Source organism: Sciurus vulgaris (assembly GCF_902686455.1).
Source record: "Sciurus vulgaris genome assembly, chromosome: 5".
Taxonomy (NCBI): Eukaryota; Metazoa; Chordata; class Mammalia; order Rodentia; family Sciuridae; genus Sciurus; species Sciurus vulgaris.
Window position 1 is genome coordinate 141,563,444 of NC_136465.1, and position 20,339 is coordinate 141,583,782.

The 20,339-nt window shown below is 35.5% G+C and overlaps 1 protein-coding gene across 1 annotated transcript in view; it reads left to right on the forward strand.

Annotated features, from left to right (window-relative positions):
• OTOGL (otogelin like) overlaps window positions 1-2,324 on the forward strand; it is a 122,831-nt gene extending 120,507 nt beyond the window's left edge. The window contains exon 58 of the mRNA XM_079141184.1: window positions 452-2,324. Within this exon, the coding sequence (XP_078997310.1) occupies window positions 452-652 (201 nt within the window). The 3' untranslated portion in view covers window positions 653-2,324. The remainder of the gene's footprint in view (window positions 1-451) is intronic.
• The last annotated feature ends 18,015 nt before the right edge of the window (window positions 2,325-20,339 follow it).

Below are 20,339 nucleotides of genomic sequence, written 5' to 3' on the forward strand. Positions count from 1 at the left end.
GCAATCTAGACAGATGAGAATTAAATCTAAATATATTTGACCACATATTGCCTTAACAATGTAATTTTACTCAATGAAAATAGCCATAGTCATGTTTGCCACATTTCAAAGGACCCAGTTCAATGGCCTACTTGAGTCATGACATAACACAGGTGACAACAGAAAGATTAGGTTGTGATTAACATATCTCACACATTTGTCTAAATATGTTTGCACATTTGATGCTTTGAGTTCTGTCAGTGTTGCTATGTTGGACATCATTACGGAATGGCTCTTTTGACTTCTATGAGTTTCAATGTTGTATTTTCCACAGTCTTTTAATGTGCAAAAAATTGAGGGTTAAAGTGATAAGGAAGAAAGCCTTGCTTTCATCTGACTTTTTAGTGGAACATAATAGTAACCAGTATTTTAAAAATTTTAAGGTAATTTTTCTCATTATATCTCCTTACAGATAAATGTTGCATCATGTGATGGTAAATGCCCATCTGCTACCATATATAACATCAACATTGAGAGTCACCTAAGATTCTGCAAGTGTTGTCGTGAAAATGGAGTACGAAACTTAACTGTGCCTCTGTATTGCTCAGGAAATGGCACTGAGATTATGTACACTCTCCAGGAACCTATAGACTGCACATGCCAGTGGAATTAAATCTTGGATTCCAAGAACTCTGTACATCATAATGTCAAATACAGTTAAATTTTATGACTATTATTTAGGCATTTGGCAGACTTACACTGTTTAACAATAATGTTTTTAAGACTATTGGGATTGGGTGATTTCATAGTTGGTACAAAATATATATAGCTTCAAGGGCAAAATTAGATTTATTAGATTTATTGCTTCATTTTAGAGAATCGAATGATCATAAATTGTTCAGTTGAAATGCTATTATGTTTATAGCTGCAGCATAGCACAAATCTGGGATAGTTCCATTAAGTTGAAGGCTCTTTTGCAGAATTCCTTCAATTTCACTCACTAGGTTTTTTCTTTTTTTTAATTTGCAGTTTTCCATACCTATACAGATTAAGATATCCTTTATTTCTATTACTTAGCCTGAAAAATGTGATCAGTTAAATTGGCAGCTACATGGCCATAAAGAATTGTGTGTTTAGAGGTCATAAAACTGTAGGATTTTAGATTACTTAAAATCTGAATGAATATTAGGGATTTATTGCAAAGTCCCCTTATTTTGCAGGTGTACCTGATAATCAGAGAAGACTTGTGACTTGTACAAATTCATTCAGCATAACAATGTAGTGAACTCATCTTAACAGTTGGATTAAGTTCTATGTCTCCTATTCTATATTCTTTTATTTCAAAGAGCTTAGCAAGGGATCTAAAAACAGAAACTTCATTCTTAAAGAGTTTCCATTGGATGTAATTGAAAAAATTAAGTTCAATATGTTTATAAAAATGCCACAAACACATTAATAGTTATCTGAATCATAAGGAGCAGGGAAATAGAGTATTAGTTTCTAAATAAAGGAAGGAGATCTTGAGCTTTTATTTTTTATACCATTAAAACTGCTATTAAGGTTGTTACTATTTAACATTTACTTAGATAATTACTATCTCACTGACATATGATTTTTAAGATATATTTGCATACTATTGAAACTGAGTGCTAATTTGCCATTAATGCTGCTGCTTTGCCAAAGTAGAGTGAAAAGGAACTAACTGAATGTATTAATAGTTTTACAATGGGATGCCACACTTTTTAATACAGATTATTGACATTTGCAAGGCAAATGTCTTGAAGTCTTGGTCGATTCTCAAATTCTTTGCCACCTAGAGCATACAGTTATCTAAGTTTCTTCCTCAGTAAAAAGAGGATTCCTTACTGAGTGGCAAAGGAAGTTCAACGTCAATGAGAGAACAGTAAAATAACATTGAGAAGCAAATGCTTGGGCCTAATGAGCTAGGCTCAGGCTTAAGGAAGGTGACTTGCTTTCACACACTCATGTTTCCATTTCACATTCATGCTTCTCAGAATATTGCAATTTATTCTGGACCTCTGGGGTTTTTTAGAAATGGGTAAAAGGATTAATATTGCATCTACAAAGTCCCAGTGTCTATTGTATATAAAAATGACTTATCTTGTTTGATATAAATGTTTTCTGTAGACATAAAACATTTCAATCTTTGATTCTTATTAACATATAGATTAAAATAAATGTTTTTGTTTAAAAATATTAACGTTGTCCTTAAGAGAAAATGTTACGTACCTCAAAATAGAAGTGTGTAATGTTGTATATAGTGTATTGCCCATTTAAAAATTTCCATTCTGTGAAATATTTGTTATTCAATTAAAAATATTAAATGATCTTTAAACCTATTTGTGGGGAAAAGGGAAACATTCATTTAGAACTTTATGAATATCCACCAAATATAACAAATAAGTATTGAGGTTCTTACATGTTATTGGCACTATTCTAAATTCTGGTAACACAGGCCAACAAAATGGACATAGCCCTCACATTCATTAGCTTAGTGTAGGGAAAAAGCATACCTTAAACAGCTGTACATATGTGGAATTTCAAATGGAGATCCCAAAACTTGTGGGAATGTAGTACAAGCTAAAGGAGGTCTCAAACCAACAGAGAGGCATTAAGTGAGCTTCCTATAAATGGTATTGAGGCAACAGGAGAGTCACTTGGACAGAGATTCACTGACATTGGGATAAACTCTAAATGAATCAGTGATTCAAATGTTCCAAAACAAAACAAGTATAAGTTTTGTGAGTTCTTTATAAATTCTGGTGATTAGTGCTCTATCTGAAGTACATATGGTAAAGATTTTCTCCCACTTTGTAGGCTCTTTCTTCACATTTTTGATTGTTTCCTTTGCTGAGAAAAAGCTTTTTAGTTTGAATCTATCCCATTTGTTGATTCCTGCTTTTATTTCTTGTGCTTTGGGAATCTTGTTAAGGATGTCTGGTCCTAAGCCAACATGATGAAGATTTGGGCCTACTTTTTCTTCTATTGCTGGTCTCTGGTCTAATTTCTAGGTCCGTGATACATTTTGAGTTGAGTTTTGTACAGAGTGAGAGATAGGGGTTTAATTTCACTTTGCTGCATATGGATTTCCAGTTTTCCCAGCACCATTTGTTGAACAGGCTATTTTTTCTCCATTTTACGTTTTTGACAGCTTTGTCTAGTATGAGATAACTGTACTTATGTGGGTTTGTCTCTGTGTCCTCTATTCTGTACCATTGGTCTACTTGTCTATTTTGGTGCCAAGAATACAAATAACCCAATCAATAAATGGGCTAAGGAAATGAGCAGACACTTCACAGAAGAAGATCTACAAGCCATCAACAGATATATAAAAAAATGTTCAATATCTCTAGTAGTAAGAGAAATGCAAATCAAAACTACCCTAAGATTTCATCTTTCCCCAATTAGAATGGCTATTATTAAGAATACAAGCAGCAATAGGTGAGGATGTGGGGAAAAAGGTGCACTCATACACTGCTGGTGGGATTGCAAATTGGTGCAGCCACTCTGGAAAGCAGTATGGAGATTCCTTAGAAAACTTGGATTGGAACCACCATTTGACCCAGCTATCCCATCCTTGGCCTGTACCCAAAGGACTTAAAATCAGCATACTTCAGTGGTGCAGCCACATCAATGTTTATAGCAGCTCAATCCATAATAGCTAGATTGTGGAACCAACCTAGATGCCCTTCAGTAGACAAATGGATAAAGAAACTGTGGTATATATACACAATGGAATATTATTCAGTCATTAAGTAGAATAAAATAATGGCATTTGCAGGTAAATGGATGAAGTTGGAGAATATCATGCTAAGTGAGGTAAGCCAATTCCCCAAATCCAAAGGCCTAATGTTTTCTCTGATAAGTGGATGATGATACACAATGGGGCGGGGGTAAGGAAAGAATGGAGGAAGGATGGATTGTATAGAAGGAAATGAGGGGTGGGGAGGGTGTGGGAGAAAGAAAAGAATGGAATGAAACAAATATCATTATGTACATGTATGAATACACCAACAGTGTGACTCCACTTCATGTACAACCAGAGAAAGGAAAGTTATACTCCATTTATGTACAATGAATCAAAAAATAATAATAATAAAACAAAACAAAACAAAACAAAACAAGAGAGAGTTCTAAAAGAGATACGAGATTCATCATAACCTTAGGTGGAAAGGGCTGTTCTCATTCTGACTCAATATCTAGAAGCCCAAAAGAAAAGATAAATAAATTTAACAAGAAATTGGAAACAAGCAAATTCTGCATAGCAAAAAAATAAAAAGTAAAATCGAAGAGATAGTATTTGCAATGCATCACTGACAAAGTCTAGTCTTCCTACATGGAAAGAATTCTGAAAAATAAATCACAAAAGGAAATAACTGAAGAGAAAAACTGGTCATATACTAATAGTTCAAAGAAAAATAAATAATACTAGTAGACCTTTTAAGAAGAAGAAGGACAACAACAACAACGACAACACAAAACAAAGCACACTTTTAATAAAAGCACTTCACATTTAATCTACATTGAAATACAGTTCATCTACTAGATTGGTAAAAATGCTGAAGTTTAATAATACTTTTATTTTTTAAGAGTCTGGGACACAAAATCACAGAAATCTAAAGGAAGAACTAGAGATATACTAATATTAGAGGGGTGTGAAGTTTTGATCACACTAGGATGTACATCTTAGACAAGCACCTACACAAACACAAAATAGTATTTGTGCAAGGTTATTAATTGCAGCATTGTTTATATTGAAAAAGACTGGAACCAACAGGGGTGGAATAAACTGTTAATTCATATAATGTAACACTAAGCAACTGTGAAAAAGAATGAAAAAGAAATTTAGGTATTAAGGAGAGTCTCTAGAATATACTTTTAACTGAAGTAACATACTATAGAAATATTGAACAGTACATGTAGAATGCTAGGTTGTGTTAAACGAAATAGCGGTCCAAATAAGACAATGTAATCAATGTAAATCAACTTCATAGTTACATGGGACAGTAAACAAATAAATAGTGGCATAAATAAATAGTGGAGGTGAATCAGGGCAGATTAAGACTGGAATGGGAACAAGGCCTCTCCATGTGGGCTTGAAATATAACTTTTGACTTATGAACTATGAGTAAATCACATATTCCAAATATTTGAAGTAAAAGTAGAGTAAGTAGATATTAATATAAATAAGCAAACAATCCTAAGTTCTTTTAAGATGGATTCTATTACATGACTCAGAAAAGGCATGTATTTCACTGTAAATTTCTATGTGTGAGCTTTTTTGTGCTAAACCATGGACTCATTTTGGACTGTGTCACTACTTTTTGTATTCCCAGTGCTTTGTGCATAATAGTTGTATAACAAAGCACCATAATTGTACATATTTATGGGGGATAGTACACATTTGATTCATGTATACAGTGTATAATGATCAAATCAGCATAATTAGCATTTCTAATTTCTCAAACATTTATCATTTCTATGTAATGGGAACTGTTGGACCCTTCTAGTTATTTTGACATATAGAATAAATTGTTGTAAATTAAATTACCCTACTGTGCAATAGAATACCAGAATGAATACCTCCTGTCTGTGTTCTGGTATTTGTTGTCTAACCACTTTCCATTCCCACTCGCCTCTACCTTTCTCATTCTAAGGACCACTGTTTCAACTCTTCTTCTCTCAGACCATTTTTTTTTTTTTAAACTTCCATAAAGGAGTAAGAACAGGTGGTATTTGTATTTTTGTGCCTGACTTATTCCACTTATCATGAAGAACAATTCCAAATTCTGATAAATGCTATGAAGAAAGAGTAGAGATTGGGATGAGAAAGTGACACAGCAAAATCTAATTTAGATTGGATGAACAGTAAGGAGGAGCCTCCAAAGTAAGTGATGTGTAGGACGAGTAGAGTCTGCCAAGAAAGCATTTTTTTTTTCAGCAAAGAGAATAGAATAGTACTAAAGACTTGTGGGAAGGAAGGACCAGGTAGAACAGGGAACTGAAAGACTGGGAAGTCTTTTGGTACATTTTTGAGTAATTGGAGGGGGGCATGTATAGTATGATAGGATGGACTGCAGATCCAAGTAATAAGCAGAGAGACTGGTAAGATGCCATTGCTGTATTAAAGGTGAGGAATGGTAGTGAGTATAGATGGAAGGAGTAGTATTCAAGATATATTTTTCAGGTAAAGACAAAAGGCCTTGGCAATCATTGTGGTGAAAAAAAAATGTGTTTTGAGAATATCTCTGCATTTGATCATCAGATGGGTGGATGGAGAAGAAACTTGGAGAGAATGTAACGTTTTGAGGGGGGAAGAGGGAAGATTAAGAATTCAATTCTGGTCATGTTGATATGTCTAGTTAGAGGACTGAGTGGAATTATTAGTACATGTCTATTTCTATAGGTCTGGTGGCCAGAAGAGACCACCATGAGAACTATCTATGGGATTTGGTAAAACAGAAATAGTATAAAGCCGTGAGAATGAAGTTAGCCAGCATGAGAGTATAGGACATGGTGGAGGGCAGAATATCTCTGACTTTTAGGGGTCATTTAAAAAAGAACAGCCAAAGAAGGAGCTTGGGAAAGAATGACTAAAGAGGTTGAAATAGTCTGGAACCTTGAGGGGGGTCATAGAAACCACGGGAACACAAGGTTATACAAGGAAATGGAGTAGGATTTGTCTAGTGCAATGAGGAGTCATTGAACTTATGGAAATAGAGCTCACTGGTATTCTTTTATTATGGACATAAACCATACTGAGGAGGCATGAAGGTGAGGGGTGGGTTGTAAATCAGACTCCATTTGCGTTCCCCTCCTGCTATGCTCAGGGGCAGAGTAGCTCAGGCGCATGCTCGCGCTCCCCAGCTGGAGGCGTGGACCTGCAGCACCTTCACGAAAGCTTGCCCACCGTGCGCTGAGGGCGCCAAGTTAGTAGTCACCCCGCAGACCTGGACTTCTGTGACCCAGGGTTTCTGTGACTCACATTCTGTGACTTCCTTTCCAGTCTTTTTGTGTGTAGGAAGGACTCCTTCCCTCCTGCTTGCGGGCCATAGGAACTCTGGCCTCCCGCACCGCTTCGGGACCTGGAAGAAGCACGCACCTTGGTCCATGTCCTCATCAACTGGGGGATGTATCCGGAAATAGAGGAGGTGAACTCTGGCCAAGAGCGGCAGACCCAGGAGCTAGCAGGTAAATTGCTCACTCTCACTTCTCACTCCTGCCCACTGCTCCAAGATGATGTGATTCCCCTTGGCCTTTCTAGAAGTTTGTGGTCTGTGTGTGGGCTTGCTAACCATGTGACTTGTACTCCATTTGTTCCTCCTGTGCCTCGCCTCACTTCCCTCAAATCAGTTCCTTCTAGAGTCCTCCCCATCTCGGTAGGTGACTGCTGCATACCATGTGTAGTGTACCCCCACACACATTTTCATGTATTTCCTGATTCTCTCAGAACAATCATGAAGTACATTTTTTATTTTATCAAATCAATAAAAAGACTTAACTGGTTACTATGCTATGTTGGGAAAAAGGGTGAAAAACAAAACTCGTATGTGCTGTCGGTAGGAGAAAAAATAATGTATTTATGTAAATAACTGCTTTTCAGTTAATTTTGCCTTCTTCTCTCCCCTGATCTTAAATATGTTTTTATAATTTTTAAATTCTTAAAAACTTCAGTTTTATCAGCTTTTTGTGCAGCAGAGATCTATGCTTTGTAGTGTTTCATTAAGTGAATGTCATGTTTTATTAAACCAGTTTGTTAGTTTGTTACTGAATATTTGTTTCTGATTTTTCCTATTATAAATCCTTAAGCATAAAATGGAATTGAAGGATTACATAGCATTGTCATATGAAAACATTTCTATTCATTTTGCCAAGTTGGGCTTTTTCAACTGCTAAACCCACTTTTTTTCTTGCATAAACAATATTTAAGAGTTTGAGTCCTTTATTTTTTATCTTGATCAGTACTAGATAGGAACAGATAAATTCCTCGGTATAAAAAGCAAAAAAATGTCAATTCATAGGTATTAGTATATTCAAGTTTGCCATGGTGTTCAAACTTTGTTATATAGCCTTACTGCATTTCTTCTTCTTCTTCTTCTTTTTTTTTTTTCCATTTTTTATCCCCCTCTCTGTACTGCGGATAGGACCTCATGACTCATGCATATTGGACAAGTGCTGTACCACTGAGTTACATCCCCAACCCTTTCTAGAATTTTATTTTGGTTTCCCAGTCTGGCCTAGAACTTATGATCCTTGTGTCTCAACCTCCCCAGAAGCTGGAATTACAGGGGTGCACTACCCACGACACCTGGCTTGTTTTTTGTTCCCTTTGTCTGTTTTCTTACATGGTGATTCCAGTGTGCTCTATAGGGACAAATCACTTTGCACACTTTGACTCACTTGCCTCTATCTTTAAGATTGTATTTTAATTAATATAATGTCTTATTCATGTTAATTTTAATAGATGAATCTGAATTAACTACTAATTTATTCAGTGCAATAAAGCTACAAAGGAAAAAAAGCAAACAGTGTATCAAGATTCTAATGTTTAGCAGGAGAAAAGGTATTAAAAGGTTTCTGTGTTTTTTTTCTAGAATATAAATTACCATGCAACACTTCCAGATTAATGTTTACTATACAGCGAATAACATGAATTTTAAGATCTAGATTTTTCAACAAGTTCTTAAAATGAATATATTGAGAAGATCTGTGGTTATGATCCATAGATTCAGATAATTTCAAAATGTAGAAAAAGTCTCACTGATCAGAAATGCTCAACAAGTGGATTAGGATTCATATGTGTGCTAATATTCCTAGACAGGAACACTGTGGATGGTTGTACAGTTTGAGCACTGTGTAAAAGTTCTCATCTAAGGAACAAGGGAGTATTAAAATCTAGTTCAGGTACCACAGGCCAAGACATGTACCCTGACAAGAGGCTTTTCTGGCCAGAGGAAGTCATGCTTTCTTGTTTTGCTCAAAGGCACTGGCCTCTTGCCAATCCAAGGATCCAACTTTGGGATTGCATTTCATTAGAGGGAGGAGGTGTTTCTAATAACTTCTTAGTTAAAAAGGAGGGAATTATTTTCTGATTCATCCACCATACACTATACATTTCCTAATATATCTGCCATGAGGAGGCACCTTTTGTTAGTTTGTATAAAAGTAACAACTGTCTTGTTCCTAGCATTAATTTTTTTTTCTAATAAAGTAATGCCAATAGCTGTTGCACTTAAAATCTTGCTTTCTACTGCATTGTGTGTGTGTGTGTGTGTGTGTGTGTGTGTGTGTGTACAGAGGAGAGAAATTACCTTTCCAGATTTTTCACTAACAACTGCTGACTAAAAGCTTGAAATGTGCGGCTGAAGATAAAATTCTATATTAGATTATCAGAACTATGATCTATTATCAGATGATACAGCATTTACATACATCTAGGGGTGTGTGGAAATATAGAACATTACATTTTTACTAAAGAATATTGAATTTACTTTTAAAGCCTCTTCAGTTATTTTTATTTTCATATCAAAGTTATGTCTGCCTGTATTTCCTGTTTAAAACTATGTTGTGCATGCACATAAACACACATACATAAGTAAATTCAGTTCTAAAACTCCAGTAGTTAGCATGTGAATGAACTATATAACCCTTACTACCAGTTCTAATGTCTCTATTATTGAATTCTTATGTTTGCTTTATTTCTTGGTTGCTTGATAGTATCTTCAACTAATTTTTCTCTAGAAAGGTATGTGGATTGTATATTTTCCAAGGTTTTACTTGCTGTATTGCAAGATAATTAAGGTCTCAGTGGATCACATCAGACAGAAGAGCTTTCAAATTCTTGTGTCATTTTCTATATGACTCTAAGTAAACTTGACAGTTTTGCACCTTACCTTTTTCAAATTTCTTACAGGATCAGTATGAAGCTAATGAAATTAACACATACAAAACACTTCGAGTAGCAACATATAGAAAGAACTTGATATGTGATCATTGGTTAAAAAAATTTAGATCCTAATTCACTTTCAAAAGTGTGGACATTGCTTTCCTTTGTTTGTATAGTTAGTGTTGTAAAAGGAAAATCAGGTTTTAGCTGATATTTGGTTTTGATGTAGGTTTCTTTTCCTGTCTCTTGAATGAATGCTATTGAAATTTTCCTTCAGTTTTTGAATTCAGTAATGTGGAAATGTATATGGGTATGGTTCTCTATTCATTGATGTTTCTTAGGATGTTTTGAAATCTTTCAATCTTCACACAATTCTTTTCTAATTATACAGGGATATATTTTTTCTATTACTAGTGTATTTTTATTAGATATGCTTTCACTTTATTTAATCTGGTTTTAAATTTGGGAGTATTAATCATGTATATATAATTTTATTTTTATTGCTATGATATTTTCTGTCACTTTCTTCATCTCTTTTTTTCCCTCTGCATAATTGTAAAGGTTTTCAAGTTTTTTTCCCATTGTACTTACTCACATCTTCTTTACTTCCATCAACATAGATTATAATTCTGCACATATATATTCACAGTTTGCTTCCATTTATTTCTTATGTAATTTCTAAAATATCATTCAGTGTTTTAACCTCAAGCTTTTTTTTTATATATGTGCCAGGCTGTCCTTATCTCTTAATATTTTCTGCAGTTTTGTAGAAATCATTTTGTTCACTTTAGAGAATACCAAAATCTCTTCTGATTATTTTTTTCCTGAATTTTAAAAAAGGGTGATTACCTAACTGGTTGGTTCTTCCCCTCATTTTTCAGGATATATGCTTTCTTTGTATTGTATTAACACATCATAGGTTTCACTGGCTTATTTTCACATGATTTTTGTTATTTATTAATGATTAGAGTATGTGGATTACCCTGGGTTATACTGTACTAACACTTGAGGAATGGTGAGATTTTTATTCTCACATCTCCAGCTAACGGGCAGATTTATAACATCAATTACTATTTTATTTCTCATTTTCTAGCTGGAACTTCTTAACGTGTTTTAGTGATACAGAAGTGACAGCTTTTTCACCTCTCCTCATTCTTCTCTGATATCACAAATTGTCATAATATATGCTATTCATGCAAAACTACTGTTTTTGTTTTTCTTGACACTTTCAACACCTACCATATTTGTCTCATGGTGACCAGCTCACAAAAATATCATGGGTTGCAGCTCTTACATCTTTCATTTCGTTTTCTATCTGTGAATAGATATAAAAAGACCAGGAAGATACTTGGAGAGAAACTTTAGCTACTTTTGAAAGATACAGTTATGTAACAACATAGTTGCAGACCAGTTTCCAGTAGATATAGATCCCAAACTCTATGAGTTAAGGAATTGGAAGTAGAGAGATATAAGCTATCTCCTTTCTTTTTACCGGAATATTTATCTCTGTTTGACAGATTGTCTTCTTAACCTGACTCTGTTTAAGAATTTAGTTTGTGATTTTATTTAGTTCTATTTTTCTGGGTTTTTTGTTTGTTTTTGCAACTTTTAGGGAAATATTAGCCTGAGATACATTAAAGAGTGTTTATCATGCACAGTTTTAAGCTTGAAAATCCATTTGATCACTTTTTGTGGTACAAAAAATTGGAAAAACAACTTAAATATTTTATCATTGTATAGTTTGGTAATCATTATTTATATAAATTGTGGCATTTACAATGGAATATTTTGCATAATTCAAAACTATATTTTCAAAGATTCTTCACTATTAGAAGTGTGATAAAACAAGATACAAGATATAAAACTATATTATTCTAATAATCTTAAAAAAGATATATGTACTCTGCACAGAAAATATGTTCAGAAGAAATACATGAATATGTTTAACACTGACTGTCTTGGGCTATTTGGATTATGGGCAAATTTCTCTGTCTTGTCCTTGTCTATATTTCCAAATTCTCTTCAATAAGCAGGTGTTTATTTTGGAATATGAAAAAACAGGATCTTAAAAAAGAGATAATGAGATTCTTGGGAAAATAATAATTTTTACAAAGGACTGAAAAACCAAAATTATCCCAAAGTATACATTTGACTAATTATGATTAAATATGATTAATTTAATACACAGGCAGTTCTATTCTTTGTGATTAGTCATTTTGAACAAATAAAACTCGAACAACAAATGTCCTAATACTTCATAGAAAAGAATAAACTGATTAGCTAGAGTGAAGGAGGTTGCATTGTGATTCATTTGCAATTTTTGGCATATATTTGAAGATAATAACATTTGTATTTAAAAAAGAAATTCCCACTGGTCTTTAAAAAATTCCTTCATTTTTCTTCACTTAGGTAGAAATATCAAAAAGGAACACTGTTTATATGTGTCTTTGTGAAAAAATAAGATTATATTCAGGAATTTAACATTGACATAATACATGTGCTATTTTTTTATGTGCATATATAGTTGAAATAGAACAGTCTGGAATTGACTTGTACTTTCTCTTCATCTGGCTATTTATTCTCATGAGAAATTCTATGTCATTTGTAACCCATAGAGTATACTTTTTTTGCATTTCAAATCTCATCACTTGTTTCATTTTGAAACACTACAAACTCTGAGATTCAAGTATCAACATTATGCAAAAGGTCCTTAAATTTTTGTGCAGGAATATTAACAAAGGAAGCTGAATACAATATTAGAATAATAAGTGCTTTTCAAAAACATAATGATTATCTGATGCTAGAACAGTACATTAATAATCAACATTTAGAAAATGAATTCTTAACTTTAGAGAAAAGTACATAGGCTATAAACATATTAATCTGTATATGAAAAGTAGTACCTAAATACCTTTAGTTGTAGTTATATTAATTTTCTCGTCCTAGTGTTCACTGATCTAAATTATATCCAAGAAGAAAAAATTATTTGAATCAATCAGTAAGGAGATTCCATTGCTCTTTGAGTGATTAATGTTAAGGAGACCAAATTAAAAACTAGATAGACTGAGTTCAAATCCCAATGATGTTACTTACTAATCCAAGGAATGTAGGGGATGCAGCATGAACTTCACTTCATGAGATGTCCTGAAAAGAATTTGAGATACATATTTCTCTCTAACAATAATGAAAGTTCGAGATAGGCAGGAGAGAATGAAATGCCACCAGGACTTGAATGTATTAATTCTGCTTCTTTTGCTCTGACACCTAATTATCTCCCACTGCATTTTAGTTTGCTCCAACCACTACAACTTTGCATGCAACCTCTGTAGCTTTGATGCAATAGCCTTTATCACTTTTGTCAACAGAAAGGGGAGGGCATCTATCTCTGCTTCAGTTCAGACACTCCATTGCAATGATTGGCCAATCACACTTGGGCATGAATTAGTTTTCTGTTGCTATGAAGCTGATTACCACAGATTTAGTTGCTTAGACCAAATATATATTCATCATCTTATAGTTTCTGTGGGTCAGCAGCCTGAGCACAGGCTCTGCCCAGGATATTGAAGGCTGGAATTGAATTATTGAATTGGGACTGTGCTCTCACCTGAGGTTCAGTGTACTCTTCTTCCAAGCTCATTCAAGTTTTGGCAGAATTCAGTTCCTTATTATTGCAGAACCGAGATACCTATTTTCTTGTTTCCCATTGGCTGGGCACACTCTCAGCTCCGTGCATATTTGCTTAACCACAAGATCCTTTTATGTTATGGCAACTTACTTCTTTAAAGCCAAGAGAATCCCGCTTGCTCTGCTATAATGAAGTCTTATATATGTGATGTCATTATGGCAGTGACTTTCTCAGTATATTCACAGGTCCCACACTACCTCAAAAGGGAAGGGATTATACAGAATGTGAACATGAGGGGGTGGGAATTTCAGGTGTCATCATAGAATTTTTTTCTGCCACAGAGTTCAGGTATTATGCTTAGTACAGCCAGCTCATTGCCCATCCATATGAACACATGCTCTGTCATCTACTCTCCTTTTTCTCTTGCTTTTCATGTTGTGAGAATAATGGATTTTCCCTTATGGCTACAAAGACTGTGGTCAGGGTTTTATTCTGTTTCTTCTTTCCTGACCCTACATCTGAGATAATTTCTTCATCAGAATTTCTCAGTAAATGTTTACTGAACTGAATTCATTAATTAAATGTGTGAAATGTTCTGATAATCTCTTTTAGAAATAAATTCCCACTCATCCTGGCATGCTTCTTAACCAATCTATCAGGGAAGTGCTAAACTTAATGGACCAGAACACTGAATTACTTCTCAGCCACCCCCACTCCAGATATAAAAATTCTTTTGATTTAGTCTCAGTTCTCAACATGACATTTGCATTTTGGCCTACACCAATGGCTATAGATAAATCCGAAGTTTAATCTTAGATTTTGAAGTATAGCCAATGACACTTTATTAAACATACTGTATTCACTTAGGGTAGATTAATTTGGATTAACTTAGATGATTCAGTATCTTTTCATAAAAGATGTTAGAACAACTGATTTTTATACTGCCTAAATATGGTAGAAAGATATCATAAATTTTTAGGAAATTTTACATTATGGAAAAGGCCAAGCCTAGTTATAGGACAAAAACAAAAACAAGCAAATGAACAAAAAAATCCCAAAACACAAGAACCAGATCTTTTTGGCATGACATTTAAGAAACTGAACATGGATGCAAAAATGCTGCTTATCCATCTTTTATTTTATTTCTTTTATAACTCATGCCAGCAAAATAAAGCTTATGAGTTCTGTAACAACTTTCCCTTAATTAGTGATGGAATTCTGGCTAAATTTGATTATTTAATAACTTATGAAAGTATTATTTTTGTAAAAAAAAAACTTTGAGTAAAATGTCTTTGAAAGAGGACATTAAGAAATACTTCCGGAGATCCAAGATGGCGGTCTAGAGGGAGGCTGCGTTCCTTTTTGCTCCCCAACGCCGGATTCAAGCAGAGGATATCTGTTTCTCAGTGAGGCAGTTTTTGCTGCTTATCAATCCCCTGCTCTTTACCCCATTTGTCTGCTGTGATCACCTGCAATCTGCCAACATATCGATGCCTTTTTTGAGAGCAGATTGCTCACTGTTAGGCGTTTGTCATCTGCCATTTGCCTGCCTCTCGCCTGTCCATCGCCTGCCTTGCCCCTATCCATCACCCAACGCTCGAGGTTCACCTCCCGATCGTCGGACAGCTGCCAGCAGATTGACCGCAGACCGCCAGTGGAGAACCAGCTGCCTGCTGCTGCCTGGAAGTTCACTGTTACAGTACCTGCAGGTTTGATTACACGTGGCTGCCGCCATTTTGAGACAATAGCCAGGCCCTGTAGGACCCCTGGCCGGACTGACTGAGTCCCGTCTCCAGGATCCCTCAGCCCGACCAATCACTCCCTGCCTCTGGGGCCCTCACATCAACTGACTGCTCCCTGCCACCAGGACCCCCAGACCAACTGACTGTGCCTTATCACCGGGAACCCAGACCAACTGATTGCACCCGGCCTCCAGGATCCCACAACCACACCAAACACACCTGACCTCCAGGACCACTGCCGGACCAACTGCATCCTGTCTCCAGGACCTCCAGCTGACCACGTCCACTCCTGAGCTGCAGCTCCCCATTTGCCAACACATTTGGAAGCCAGAACAGCCATTTTGGATAATCCTGGAAGCCATAGCTCGGATCTTCGGGTGGGGCAAATCCCATCTTGCGATGCCTGCTGGAGGCTTGAAGCCCATTGTCAGGTACCTCTCATACATTAGGAGGTTTCTTTAGTATATGACTGTTATACAGTAAATTTTCTTTTTTCTCCTTAGAATGGCAATTATCAAGAATACAAGCAACAACAGGTGTTGGCGAGGATGTGGGGAGAAAGGTACACTCATACATTGCTGGTGGGACTGCAAATTAGTGCAGCCACTCTGGAAAGCAGTGTGGAGATTTCTTAGAAAACTTGGAATGGACCTACCATTTGACCCAGCTATCCCACTCCTTGGCCTTTACCCAAAGGACTTAAAATCAGCACACTACAGACACAGCCACATCAATGTTCATAGCGGCTCAATTCACAATAGCCAGACTATGGAACCAACCTAGATGCCCTTCAATTGATGAATGGATAAAGAAACTGTGGTATATATATACAATGGAATACTACTCAGCTATAAAGAATAATAAAATTATGACATTTGCAGGCAAATGGATGAAATTGGAGAATATCATGTTAAGTGAGATAAGCCAATCTCAAAAATCCAAAAGAGGAATGATCTCACTGATAAGCGGATGATGACACTTATTGGGGCGTGGGAGTGGGACAAGAATGGAGGAAGGAGGGACTGTATAGAGGGAAAAGAGAGGTGGGAGGAGTGGGGGGGAAGGAAAAAATAATGGAATGAATCAAACATCATTACTCTATGTAAGTTTATGAATATGCAAATGGTATGCTGTTACTCCATGTACAAACAGAAACAATATGTATCCCATTTGTTTACAATAAAAATAAATTTAAAAAAATACAAAAAAAAAAAAGAAATACTTGCAGAGCAAGAAACATAATTATACAAGGAAAGATTTAATAAACTGGTATCACTGATTTGTTCAGATTTAACAGAAGTTTTAGTGTTGGTCTTCTATTCTTTAGTATGATTTCATTTTAATCTTCAAACTGTACACGTTTCCACACTCTGGAATGGGGATGGATTTTGGCTTTTCTAAAGGGAGATACATAAAGAAAGATCCTTATGTTACAAAGGACTCAGAAAAAGAAAGTTCTGTGTTCAAAGCAAAAGCATGCTTGATAATGCAAAGTTCCAGTAATGTTGTAACTCATTCGCAATACGACTCATATTAAAACGTACATTTGCTGTTTCCCTCAAAAATGGTTTTGGTATTTAAAAAACATTGTTAAGTTTAAAATTTGTTAAGTCCCAATTGTTACCTAAAAATAGGGAGATGGACAGAGTTTTATAATATATTTTCAACAAGTGTTTATTCAAGAAACATTTTGAATACCTACTATGTGAGTTATCACCTAGGTTCTGGGAACAATATGAAGATCCACAGTTGTTAGGTCTTGCCTTCAGTGAACTTATGATCTGGTAGGGGTCTTGAGATGTCCATAATAATCCTTTGAAAAGTAGAATGTGATGAGTGATCTATTAGAGGCACAAAATACTAGAGAAGCAGAGAGCAAGAGAATGTGAATTCTTGTTAGGGGTCCCCAGTAAAGGTTTCATAAAAAAGGTGAGTGGTGTGAACTACAAATATATGAAATGAACTGAAAATGTTTGTGGAGGACCTCAGTGGAGAAAATGAGAGATTAGGGAGGAGCTAAGTAGTCTTTGATGACACTGTGAGTAGGACAGTTAAAATGGGTTAAAATGAGGGGAAAACTAGAGGTAGGGAGGCTGTTCACAGATTATTCAAACAAGAAGGGATGGCAGGTATCCAGATTAAAAGCAAAGAGGGAGTGAGGTTGTGTGCAGAGCTAGAGTAAAATGCTCAGTGATCTCCCTAGAATTTAAGCTCCATTAAGGTAAGTGGGAGTCACTTGGTGCTAGATCCTCAGTGCTTAGCGCTGCTTGGCTCACAGTATACTCAATATTTTTGATTGAATAAGTGACTGGAAATTGAAAATAAGGAAGGAGGCATAGGTGTTGAACTTAATTGTGTATTTTTATTTTTTTAGGTTAAATCATACTGTCTTTGTTCTTTTTTTTTATTGTAAACAAATGGGATACATGTTATTTCTCTGTTTGTACATGGCGTAAAGGCATACCATTTGTGTAATCATAAATTTACATAGGGTATTGTTGTTTGATTCATTGTTATTTTTTTCCCTTCCCCTCACCTATCCCACCCCTTTTCCCTCTATACAGACCTTCCTTCCTCCATTCTTGCCCCCCTCCCTAACCCTAACTCTAACCCTAACACTAACCCCTCCTTCCCCCCATTATGTGTCCTCATCCACTTATTAGCGATATCATTCGACCTTTCGTTTTTGGAGATTGGCTTATCTCACTTAGCATGATATTCTCCAATTTCATCCATTTGCCTGCAAATGCCATACTTTTATCATTCTTTATGGCTGAGTAATATTCCATTGTGTATATATACCACAGTTTCTTTATCCATTCATCAATTGAAGGACATTGAGGTTGGTTCCACAATCTGGCTATGGTGAATTGAGCAGCTATGAACATTGATGTGGCTGTATCTCTGTAGTATGCTGATTTTAAGTCCTTTGGGTATAGGCCAAGGAGTGGGATAGCTGGGTCAGATGGTGGTTCCATTCCAAGTTTTCTAAGGAATCTCCATACTGCTTTCCAGAGTGGCTGCACTAATTTGCAGCCCCACCAGCAATGTATGAGTGTACCTTTCTCCCCACATCCTCGCCAACACCTGTTGTTGCTTGTATTCTTGATAATTGCCATTCTAATTGGGGTGAGATGGAATCTTAGGGTGGTTTTGATTTGCATTTCTCTTATTACTAGAGATGTTGAACATTTTTCCATATTTTTGTTGATTGCTTGTAGATCTTCTTCTGTGAAGTGTCTATTCATTTCCTTAGCCCATTTGTCAATTGGATTATTTGCATTCTTAGTGTAGAGTTTTTTGAGTTCTTTATAGATTCTGGAGATTAGTGCTCTATCTGAAGTATGATTGGCAAAGATTTTCTCCCACTCTGTAGGCTCTTTCTTCGTATTGCTGATAGTTTCCTTTGCTGAGAGAAAGCTTTTTAGTTTGAATCTATCCCACTTATTGATTCTTGCTTTTATTTCTTGTGCTATGGGAGTCCTGTTGAGGAAGTCTGGTCCTAAGCCGACATGTTGAAGATCTGGACCTACTTTTTCTTCTATTAGATGCAGGGTCTCTGGTCTGATTCCAAGGTCCTTAATCCATTTTGAGTTTAGTTTCATGCGTGGTGAGAGATATGGGTTTAGTTTCAATGTGTTGCATGTGGATTTCCAATTCTCCTAGCACCATTTGTTGAAGAGGCTATCTTTTCTCCATTGCATATTTTTGGCCCCTTTGTCTAGTATAAGAAAATTGTATTTATTTGGGTTTGTGTCTGTGTCCTCTATTCTGTACCATTGATCTACCTTTCTGTTTTGGTACCAGTACCATGCTGTTTTTGATACTATTGCTTTGTAGTAGAGTTGAAGATCTGGTATTGTGATACCCCCTGTTTCATTCTTCCTGCTAAGGATTGCTTTAGCTATTCTGGGTTTCTTATTTTTCCAGATGAATTTCATAATTGCTTGCTCTATTTCTGTAAAGTACATAATTGGGATTTTAATTGGAATTGCATTGAATCTGTATAGCACTTTTGGTAGTATGGCCATTTTGACAGTATTAATTCTTCCTATCCAAGAACATGGAAGATCTTTCTATCTTCTAAGGTTTTCTTTAATTTCTTTCTTTAGTGTACTGTAGTTCTCATTGTAGAGGTCTTTCACCTCTTTTGTGAGATTGATTCCCAAGTATTTTCTTTTTTTCGAGGCTATTGTGAATGGGGTAGTTTTCCTGATTGTTCTTTCCAAAGATTGATCACTTATGTATAAAAATGCATTAGATTTATGAGCATTGATCTTGTAACCTGCTACTTTACTGAATTCACTTATGAGTTCTAAAAGTTTTCTGGTGGAATTTCCAGGTTCCTCTAAGTATATAATCATATCATCAGCATATAGGGATAGTTTGAGTTCTTCTTTTCCTATTCGTATCCCTTTAATTTCTTTGGTCTGTCTAATTGCTCTGGCTAGAGTTTCAAGGACGATATTGAATAGAAGTGGTGAAAGAGGGCATCCCTGCCTTGTTCCAGTTTTTAGGGGGAATGCTTTCAGTTTTTCACCATTTAGAATGATATTGGCCATGGGCTGTGTGTTTGTTATATTTCCACCAGGGATGTGTTCTCACAGATATGTCCACTCTAATATCCAGTGAAGACATGGGTTTCCTTTTATAAACTGATGTATAAATAAGACTCCCAGATAACATATTTCATAATAAGAAGTTCATATTGTGAGACATTAATGACATCTGCCATTGCATAAATGGCTCATGTCTGTGTTTCTTTAACAAGTAAATGAGTATTTTTCTTAATAATTAAATAAAAATAAAGAGTTTGCTCTTGAAAGTTACAGGCCCATTGAGATTTTGGTCTGTAATGTGAAGAATAGTACAATCATTGCATTGATAATTAAAAAAAGAATAAACACATGGAATACTATTAAATCTATACTTTTCCTTCTTTCATAAGCAAAGATTCATAATTTTGTCAAATCTTTCAGTTCATTTCTCTGTTCATTAGGATCTAATAAAAGGTTAATGCAGGAATAAAGATACACTATATCAAAGGACATCTCTTCAGAAAGAGAATTTTTGACCTGCTGATTAA